Here is a 10,501-nt window from a genome sequence, read left to right on the forward strand (position 1 = left end):
CTTAAGGTTTAAGTAGAGTTAAAGTTGTGCAAAGAGCTGTTGTTTTTTATTAACCTGACATGCGCATTTGGGTTTTCTAACTGTGCTCTTCTGGCTTGTACTCAGAAATACTTCCCAGGAGCACTCTCACAGCTTAAATAATTGTACAGTTAGGAGTTGAGCTATCTAATTTCTAACTAATCCTCTGTCTGACGTCCTTTATTCAACTACAAACGAAACCTAAAGCTTAGATTCAGCATAAAAAAGAAAACAGAAAAAATTTGAGCTTGCCCCTTCTGTCTGTTAACCTGAAGAAACTTTATGACTGAGATTTCCCAAACGTGGTTTTATTAAAACCTTGAGTTTTATCTGGCTTTTCTTCATTGAAAAAATAGATCTGTACATCCTTCTTTAATTACCAAGTACCTGAAGGTTATAAATATTTTTTTTGCTTTACAAGTGTTTTTCACAGCACAAGCATGAGGTGCTAAAGAGTAAAGTAAAAAGTAACGAATTCAGTCGAAGGTAAGAAAATACAAGGTCGTTCTCGGTTAGAAGAGAGATCAACTGTGCTTTTAAATTTCACTGCAGATTAGTAGCAACAGCACACATCTCGAAGGATCCAGTGACAGGAGACGCCGAGCAGCAAGCTGCTGAATGATTCTCATGACCGGCTATTGATTCGGGGCTGTACGTCTGTACAGAGCACTTTTTAAACCATGCAGTCCAGGGATTTCATGCATCGCATTATGATCTGTAGTCCTTCTTGCTGTAGGGCTTGTTTCCCAGGATGTTATCTATCTCGTTTACAATATGGGATGTCATCTTTGGAAGGACCTAGGGACGGAAGAAAACTGGTGTCTCATCAAGCTGCCATTGAAGGCTTTTCCAAATTTAAATCTGGAGATTCTCAACGTTTCCTCTGACACTTAAACATTCATCTAATATCTCTCTCCCTTAAAGCAAAGGCTACTGGAGTATTTGTATCCTGTGAGAGAGGCACAGAAGGGCTCCTAAGCTCCCCATGCGTGACATTTTGAGGGAGCTGGGTCTGTTCAGTTTGATGAAGAGGAGGCTGAGGGGGATCTCATCATGCTCTACAGTTACTTGAAAGGACATTGTAGAGAGGTTGGTGCTGGTCTCTTCTCACAGGTAATTAGGGACAGAACCAGGGGGAATGGTTGCAAGTTGCAACAGGGCAAGTTTAGGCTGGACATTAGGAAGAAATTCTTCACAGAAAGAGTGGTCAGACCCTGGAACAGACTGCCCAGGGAGGGGGCTGAGTCACCATCCCTGGATGTGTTCAAGTGTCGTTTAGATGGGGTGTTGGGTGATATGGTTTAAGGATGAACTTGTAGTGTAGGGTTAATGGTTGGACTTGATGATCCCAAGGGTCTTTTCCAACCTGAATTGTTCTAGGATTCTATGAAATGAATTGCTGCTCAGCTGCAGCCGAAAGTGAGCTGGCGGCATAAACAGCAGAGGAAGCTCTTGTTGTGAAAAGCAACAGAGAATAAGTTAAGGTGGGTGCAAGTGGCACCTGCCCTGCAGAAAAGCTTTAGTGCAGAATAATAACCAAACATGTCCTGGAATTGGGTCGTTGGCTTTTTCAGACACACCAAACCTGCTGGTGCCACCCTCCTGTGGCTCTAACTACAACAAACGGTTGGTAGCCATGGCGATGCACCACAGGTTTGCCTAATTAATGCACATAACTACAAGTGAAACTGTTCTGAGAGAAGGAGGATGCTAGTCCCGAGGTTGATGGTGTTGAGCTGGGCAGTAGCTGACTCCCCCGCTCCGCTGAGGCGCCCCCACCACCTGCACTTGCCTGTATGGCTCCGAGGTTCTCTATCAGCTGCTCTGGGTTGGAAGATCCTAGAAGGACGGAGCTCACCCCCTCGTTTCTCAGGCACCATGCTGGAAATAAAGTCACAGGATGGTCAGCAGCGTGGGTTTCACGACATGGCATTACCCCAGATCTTAGACCTTCTACCTCAAGGATTCACCTCCAGCCTGTTTGAATCGGGGATCATTTTTCTAACAGATATGTGGCGTGTTTTTCAGCCTCGGCTCTCAGCAGCACAGCAACTGTTACTAACAAATGAATAAACCCTCTTTTTAAAAACTAGTGTTTTCTTGAGTCTCTTGGCAAGTAGGCTGAAGGGCTGATGGCTTTCACCCGGGGAGGGACCGTTCAGAGAAACAGGCAGGGTGGCATTAGAGGGTGGCCCAAGGAACACTAGCCTTCTTATCAGTCAAAGCCTGACGATGATGGAAACAATCTATTTTAAGTAATTTTTAACTTTACTGCTAGAAAAAAAGTTATTCTGTGAGAGGTTAATGTGCCAGGGGTTACCTCGTATTTTAATATCCAACAGTGTGGTTTGTTTTGTTCTTCTACTGTGCTCCTTGGAAAGCACCAGCCCTCTCCTAATGAAGTGTTGCCCATCTTCAGTCTTTTCATGTTTCTGACATTTTGTTCCATAAATAGTAAATAATCCCTTAAATAATAAAGAGGGCAAAGAGACAGTCGTCCCCGTCCCGTCACCTACCGACAGCCAGCTGCGGCAGCGTGCAGCCCAGGCGCTCGGCGATGGGCGACAGGTCCTTCAGCTTCACCTGCTGCTTTCTGCCTTCCTCGCTTATGATCTTCTCTTTCAGCCACTGGTAGCACTGGAGAGGAATGACATCGCCGTCATCGCGAGTATAACCAGCTCTTTAAAAGCCACGGCCAACCCAGGAGGCAATGGAGGATGAGTAACACAACGCTCGGCCACCCCAAGGAATTACGACAGGACCAGGATGTCTCCCATGAGAGCCTATTTCCGTATTTCTTTGGCTTTATGCAGCCAATGGACTGTCTGGAACCTCCCCAAGATTTGTGGGGTGGTTTTTTTTTTTGACTGCTGGATCCCATCACACAGTGGAGAAAAAGTGAAATATTAGTCAACTTGAGAAGATTTTGACACCGACTTCCCCTCAAAGAAAAAACATTGTGATGTAACATCTGATCTTATTCAAGACTTACTATTGCCATTCAAGATTAAAAAATTAAATGAGATTTCTGTTCTCCCAGCTCCAGACTTGAAGCTTGATTCTGCTTTACTCTCTTGAATTTAATTTGGATCCCTCTCTGCAGCACTGCCTGCTTAGCTAGATTTACTGAACGTTAGCAATACATTTTATTTTGGGAAAAATTCCCAAATGCAATGAAACGCCACATTTGAAAATGCTGCCCTTTGTAAGCAAATCAGTGTAAGCTGCATCTTTCCTTTAAAAAGCACCAAAAAAAGCCAGCAAAGCTGGCAAAAGCTGGCACAGGGACGTACGTCAGTCTGCTGGCGCTTCTCAGGCAGCGTTGGCTTTTGCCCATCAGCTAATACAGAGGCTCAAATACCATTTTGGTTGGGATTTCTCCCCCCAAATCAATGACATTTTGGCCCTCTGCAGATTTTCAAACCATTAAATAATATTGGGTCTCCCCTTAGACCCCTAACAAGAATAAAATCAGGATAACCATGGGAGAAACCAAACGCCGCGGGGCTGAGCTCCCAGCATTGCTCAACCTCAGACACTCGCTGCCTTGGCAGGCTGGTGCCCAGGGAAGGGTGGGTGAGAAAATAACATCCAGGTCTGTTTTACCCACCCCACGTAGTTAAGAGGGTTTGAAGTTTAAGAGGGTTTGAAGCCCAGCTCCGGTCGCTTGCTGCCCCCACCAGCAGCTCGTTGCGGTGGGGAACCCGAGCATCTTTAAAACCCAGGATTTTTTTGGAGTCTGGTTGCCAGAGAAACGGAGTCGATCTATCAATACAGCAGCACACAGACCAGCCTCTTCATGAGGGATCTGTTCTCCCTTGGTTGTTCTCCTGTCCTCACAAAAGCAGCACATCTACTTTCCTCAAACGTGCCACAAAACGAGAAAAAAATACCTTCAGTGCAGCCCTTGAGCTTTCAGGGACCCCGTTGCCGTATTTCCCTGAGATGATCCCACAAGCCAGTGGGGACCATGTCATGGCTCCGACTCCTGCGGAGAAAACACCGAAAGAGATTTTTAAGGGAGTGGGAGGAATCAGAGTTATATCAAAAACAGGACTTTCAGTTAAAAGAAAACCAACGCAATCAAAACGATTGCTGCTCGTTAGTGTTGCCACCAATGTTCAGTTCAGGAGATGCACGAGCAGACATTGGTGTCTCCTGATGCAGGGAGAGGTGGCACCTACATGGTGCACGAGAGCCTCAAAGAGTAATTAACATCCTAGATAGAGTAATTAACTATCAGAGGCACAGTAAGCCTGCTCTCTTGTAGATCATTAGACAGACACTCTGTCCCCTTCCGACGCGGCGAAGGAGAGTGCTGTTCCCATCTCAGGCCCCGGAGAGCCGGCTCTGTATTTCTTTCTGGCATGAAATAGCAGAAAGGCACAGCAGGCTCTGTCTTACCTATTTTGTGATATAATTCCGGCAGCTGAACCTCCACTTTCTCTCTTTGGAAAAGATGGTATTCAGCTTGCTCGCACACCGGGGGTATCATGTTAAACTGCCTGGCAACGGAGTAGGCTTCCTGGAGAGGAGATGAAACACTTCATTAAGTAAAAGCATCTTGTGGGACATAACCTACCAGCCAACACTCCTGAAGTGCACTCATGGTGATGAACTCAAGTTTTGCCATCCCTTGGCAAGGCCACGCACAACCCTGTGAGCACAGTCCAGCCCGTGCTGTGTCCCCCTGCGCCCACCACAGCTGGGCACGCTCCCACCTTCTGCCTCCTCCAGCCCAAAGTCAAACCACTTCCCAGCTGAGACAGATTTGGTTGGATAGAATTTAGGTTGGAAGAGATCTTTAAGGTCATTGAGTCCCACTGTTAACCTAGTGTGCCCAGGTGGGCCACCAAAGCCATCATCTATAGAGTCACAGAATCATTTAGGACAGGAAAGACCTTTGGGAGCAGAGTCCAACTGTTAACACAGCACTGTCGAGCCGGTTGGTGACAAGCTTTACTGCGTTTTGATCCCACTTCAAGAAGCAGGGACCCATAGGATGCTCCTGGCATCTCATAAAATCATGACCGGTTTGCGCTGAAGAGACCCTTAAAAGCCATCGAGTCCAATGCCCCAGCAGCATCTTCCGCTAGGTTGGGTTGCCCGGAGCCCTGCCCAACCTGACCTCAAAAGTTCCCAGGGGTGGGCTATCCACCCCCTCTCTGTGCAACAGCGAATGCTTCTGACAGAGCGTTAAGGATGAGCTGTCAGGACGCTGGTTTCCCCCATCCAGTGTTTTTCAGGTAAAGCCAGTTCCCACAGCTCCGACAGTCCCACGGGTCATGGAACGGCTGCTGGGAGCCACGTCTCCAACAGGGCATCGGTGGCCACGAACATCAAACAGGCGCTTTACCCAAAGCCCTGAAGTCAGCCAAATAAAACAAACCCCAATTAAACGAGCCCAAACCACTAGATCAGTCCACGTCCTAATTAATTTGGCTCGTTCTGAAGCAGGCATTACAATTATTTTAGGTGAAAAGCTGCCGGCTAGAGCAAAGCGCAAACCCTCCCAGCCCAGACACGTGTGTGTGCGTTCGGCTCCCACGTGTCTTTCAGGGGGCTCTGTGCCCAGGATGGGCAATTACCAACATCAAACTCTCCCCTAAAACCTGATTTTACCATGATCTCCATAGCACTCCAGCGCGACGTTCCCCAGTACATGGCCATGCCTTGATTTATGACGTGTGTCATTGCCCGGACGATTTCTAAAGGAAAGAAAAAAATATGTCATACGAGAACTGCACCAAATCCTCCCAAAGCCACTTACAAACGCCAAGTACGTTGACAAGCCTGAGCAGCTTTGCATTAAACATCGGTTTTGCCCTGTTCTCTTGCTCGAGCATGGATGAAAAAGCTTTGACAGCGGCAAATGTAAAGACATTTATCCTGCAGCTGCTTAAAATTGCTTTAACAACCTATTGCCTGCCACCTCCCTGCGGTAACATTTCTTTCAACACAAGAGGGCAGCCCAGCTGAAAAATAAACTAAAAGATAAATTAAACTTACTCTTAAATTTGTTTACTAAAAGCTGTATCTGGTCCTGCTTCTTTTTACATGGACTATCAGGATGCGGTGGCTAAAACTGCAGAACTGGACGACTGAACCTCACGGTTGGAGCTGGTGGCACCTCTGCAAAACCCAGCACTGCTCCTTAGCATAAAAGTCCCACGGTCCTCGGTCTTCTTTGGGATGATGGAAGCCTGCATGGCCGCACATGCTGGGAGAGAATCTCTAATTTCCACCCATCAGACTGCTGCTGGGCAGCCCTGCCTTCTTGCAAGGGTTGGGAAAAAACAACGACCCATCATAAACTTCAAGAAAAGGAGAAAAAATTGTCTATCGCTTATGGGCACCCAGGAGCTTGCAGAGCCTGGCAGGATGCTAATCCTGTAAAGAAAAGAGCTTACTGTCTGCAACCCAGTTTTGAGCCCAGTTTCTCCCTCTGGGTGCGTGGCATCGGAGGGAGGGAAGTCCTGGGGACATAGTCCTCACAAGCAACTATGGGAGCACAGAGCTGCCCCAGCTGCAGCAACAAATTCGTTTTCCTCACTGAGGAGGATGAATTTTCCCTTTGGAGCTGAGCAGCAGCTGCCAGGGCACAGGCACTGTGCTGGCTGCTAACAGCGCATCCTTTAAACTGCCCAAAAGGGGCTGCATCTGCTCCGAGAAGCAGGAGAAAACGGCACTTAGTCACCAGCCGCGGTGCCACACGAGTCTGCAGGCGCTGCCGCATCCCCTCCCTCGGGGAGGCAGCGAGGAAGCGACGCCCTGCACCCACCCCATGAGTTTCTGACCCATCGAACCAGGGCGAAACGGCTCAGGTGGGACCCAGATGCCCCACACCTCCGCTACACCCGTCGGTGTGCCTGCTGCTCCCGGGACAATGACTCCGGCATCGCTACCTTAAGACCGAGATGAGCTGCCTTGTATGTCATGAGGATTCTCATCCTATTTATGGGAAAAAAAGAGAAAAAAACCCCACACAACCAAGGAGCTTGGCAGAGAGGAGATTACACTGCCAATCTTGATGTTGTTGCGAGATGTCTTCTGCAGGCAGCGACAAGCAGTTGACGATGATGAAGTCTCCATTTATAACCTTGGAGGGCTGTGTAAGAGACACCGGTGCCTTTTGCACCCGGCTTCTGCCTTCCCACTGAAAAGGGAGATTTTCTCTCCAAGGAAACGTTGGCTTGAGTTTTTTTTCCCCATGAAGAGTGGATTTCAAACACCACATAACGTTTATTTTTCTTTTTCCCCTTTCATTTTGGCCAAAGCCACGCTTTTCTCCTTTTTTTCTCAGCATTTTATTCTCAGGCATGTACTAATCCAACAAAACGCCCCATTATCAAGCAGCTGCCCCGGCACCCGTGGGCGCGCTGCGTGCAACGGGCAGCTCCAGGGCAATCCTTCCCTCCTCGGCAGCGCGGGCTCCACATCAGGTTCAGTTTTCTATTTTTGCCACAGAACAGTTTAGGAATTTTCATAAGCATTTCATCATACGCCTCTTACACACTTCGGTCCCTGGTTGTTTTCATTTCTCCTGCCTCTGCTTCTCTGAAGCAAAAAAAATGAAGTTAACTCAGAAAGCGCATACATACATACATATATATATATGTATATATATATATGTATTTCTTCTTGTTTATCAGAGCTGGTCTGATAGATATGGTGATGGGGTGGTTTATGAAGAGCACATGCCTGGACCGCTCACTGCGCCAGCTGGATGGCACAAATGGCATCACTTAAGAAGGGCAGATTCTTTTAAAAAAATACAAATGCATATTTCAAAACCCAGAAAAGAGCCTCGAGCAGCATAATAATAATTTTCAGGTAGCTTAAAAGTTCCCTGATAAGAACCACGTCTCCTTCCCTCTCTGCTTGACCAGGCTGGGGCTGGCTGTGCAGCGGGCGCTGCCCTGCTCGTCTGCTGGAAAAGCTGCTCAGGATGACAAAAAGCACCTGCTCACACAGTTGGGGGATGAGCTCTCCAACCTAATGAGGCACGAGACTTGCAGAAAGACAGGAGAGAAGCACAAGTCCTTCCCATCACCCAGCTCCTGAGGTCCCAAGAGCAGCTCCAGGGTGAGGAGGGGGGACACGACCGTTCTGGTCAGGGACCTGGCTGCAGGGTTAGGCAGAGCTTTGCACCGGGTACTCGTCTCCAGACATTCCCTGAAGCTAATATTGTATTGCTTTTACAACAAAAGGCTTTTTTAAATTAGCTCTGGGTATTTAAGGAAGTTAAATACGTTTTGGATTTTTACATTAAGCAAGCTTTGCCCGCTGCTTTGGGGGCCAGAGCCACCTGCAACAAAGCAACGCGCACCGAGTGCTCGTGTTCCCTCGTCCGCTCCCCGTCAGCCACCGCTCCCGAGGCAGCCTGGGGGAACGGGAAGCGATTCTGCTCTGGCCAGGACAGACCAGACGAGCGTTTTTAAACATCTGCTCCATCCCTGCTGATGCCCACAGCCCCACACATCACAGCGGACGAGGAGCCTGAGCGACAGAAGAGAAACCTCACCCGCCTGCGTGCAGCAAGCCGAGGAGAAGTGAACATCCAGAGCTCATCCTTCGCTTTAGCTGGTTGTACTTTACCACCTAGAACCACGCCGTTTGCTCAAGCAGGACCCTCAGGTGACAGCACGAGCGGGGAATGTTTTTGAGGTTGCTTACAAAGCACTCCCTGTCAGAAGAGGCTATTTGCTCATGGGAAGAAGCACAGGCACGTCAGGAGAGGGAGCGGGGATCGCACGCCTTGTGGAGGTAGCTCAGCACTGACTGTGCATGCCAGAGAGCGCAGAACCGACAGATGGCTCAGCAGATGCTCTGGGATGGAAGTGGCTTAGTAGGTGAACCATATAAAAAGCACGAAGCACACAGAAAGAATCAACACCGCGCCATTCATAATAAAAATGTCCCTTTTTTCACCCTGCTCAAAAAAAAAAATCTCACCAAGCACCACAGTTTATACCTTATTGCCAAGCTCCAGCGCTGCTAACATTGTCTGCAGCATCTCCAAGGCTGCAAACGCCCGAGATCAGCTGCGCCACGCGGGCACGGGAAATGTATTCAGTGCCGCCTCGTTAGATGACAACTGACTGAGCAGAGAGGTCATTTCTCCCTCCAAGATACATCATGCCATCTTCCTTGACCGCTCGTCGGCTGCTGCAAGATCTGCCCTGGTCCCGAAACCCCAGGCCAGTTCCCTGAGCCCGTAGCTGCTGGCGCTGGCTGGCCGGGTCACCCAGACCCACGCTCGTTAAGAAAATAGGTGTCACGACTGCTGAAAGTCAAGGCAGGAGCTTTGGAGGGGCCTGCCAGGCTCCAGGTTTGCGGGATTTACGTGTGCTCCTCCATGACAGCTCCTGCAGCCTGCAAGTCTTTCCTCTTGCTATTTTTTATTTAGCTGTGACACTAATCTTCTGCCACAGTGTGAATTAACTCCGATGGGAGAAGAGAAGGAACGGGAGCTGGTGCCCATTAAATGGGGCACTAGCCCCAAAACCTGTTGGTGAGGGTTCCTGGATAACTGGACTACACCACCACACACCAAACACGCATAGATACGGTTATCAGCAATTCCCAAAGGTAACTAAAGCGCACAGTCACAGGTCTTTGTGAGGTCCTAAACCCATTCCCTGAATTTAAACAGTCTGAATTTAATCAGGAGCTCAGTTCCCCACCAGGACTAAGAAGCTGAGCCCAGCTCTGGGCAGAGAATCCTTGCTCTCCGTGCCAGGGGGACTCCATCCTCGCTGAGCCCAGACTCAGCTTGAGCTGTTCATGCCCGTGGGACAGAGGACCTTAAATCTTGCCCCTGGGATCCATCCCCAGTTTTAGCACCGGGAGAAGCACACACTGTCCGGGCAGCCCAGGGAAATTGTGCTCTCCCCTCTAGAGATGGCCACACCGGGGAAGGGATACACAGGTTTCATCTGGCACAGGTAAGACCTGCCGTAAATGCAACCACACATTCACTTTATCTGAAAGAACTCGGGAAGAGGTAGTAAGAGAGACAAACTGTGTTTGGGGCATGAAACTTCAATTTCCTTCCAAGAGAGACGAATTCATTTCATCGAATCATAAATACATAGGGCTCCCGGATAACACAAGTGAGATATTTCATACTTAAGCTGCCCCACACAAATATCTAATAAAAAGAAAAATAGTTTTTCATTTCCTACTATCATCAATCTAAGCCTGTAAGCCAGGATCAGTCGCATTAAACCCTTTAATTCAAGCTTCCACTGACCTTCCATGGGGGTATTATTGTCTGGCCGGTTGGCGAAGACGACATCCCCGTTCTCCAGCTGCAGCCTCTGGAGGGAAGCCTTCAGCCCTGGAACAGCAAAGCAGAGACAGACCCCCCATGGTCAGAGCTAGGCAGGCACAAACCAGTGCCACTTTAGGGCAGAAATATTTATATTTTTATATACATATATGATTTATGTATATAAACAAATACCAATAAATACATATA

At 48.4% G+C, this 10,501-nt stretch overlaps 1 protein-coding gene across 1 annotated transcript; it reads right to left on the reverse strand.

Annotated features, from left to right (window-relative positions):
* Positions 1-305: 305 nt before the first annotated feature.
* KCNAB1 (potassium voltage-gated channel, shaker-related subfamily, beta member 1) lies at positions 306-10,360 on the reverse strand (the record flags this gene model as incomplete). Its single annotated transcript, XM_009872406.1, has 7 exons — positions 306-816; positions 1,811-1,899; positions 2,535-2,655; positions 3,912-4,006; positions 4,423-4,543; positions 5,641-5,726; positions 10,274-10,360. Coding segments are annotated over 7 exons (689 nt in total), but the record flags the coding sequence as incomplete, so codon positions are not given.
* Positions 10,361-10,501: the final 141 nt, after the last annotated feature.

This window comes from Apaloderma vittatum, unplaced genomic scaffold (assembly GCF_000703405.1).
Source record: "Apaloderma vittatum isolate BGI_N311 unplaced genomic scaffold, ASM70340v1 scaffold1887, whole genome shotgun sequence".
NCBI classification, from domain to species: domain Eukaryota; kingdom Metazoa; phylum Chordata; class Aves; order Trogoniformes; family Trogonidae; genus Apaloderma; species Apaloderma vittatum.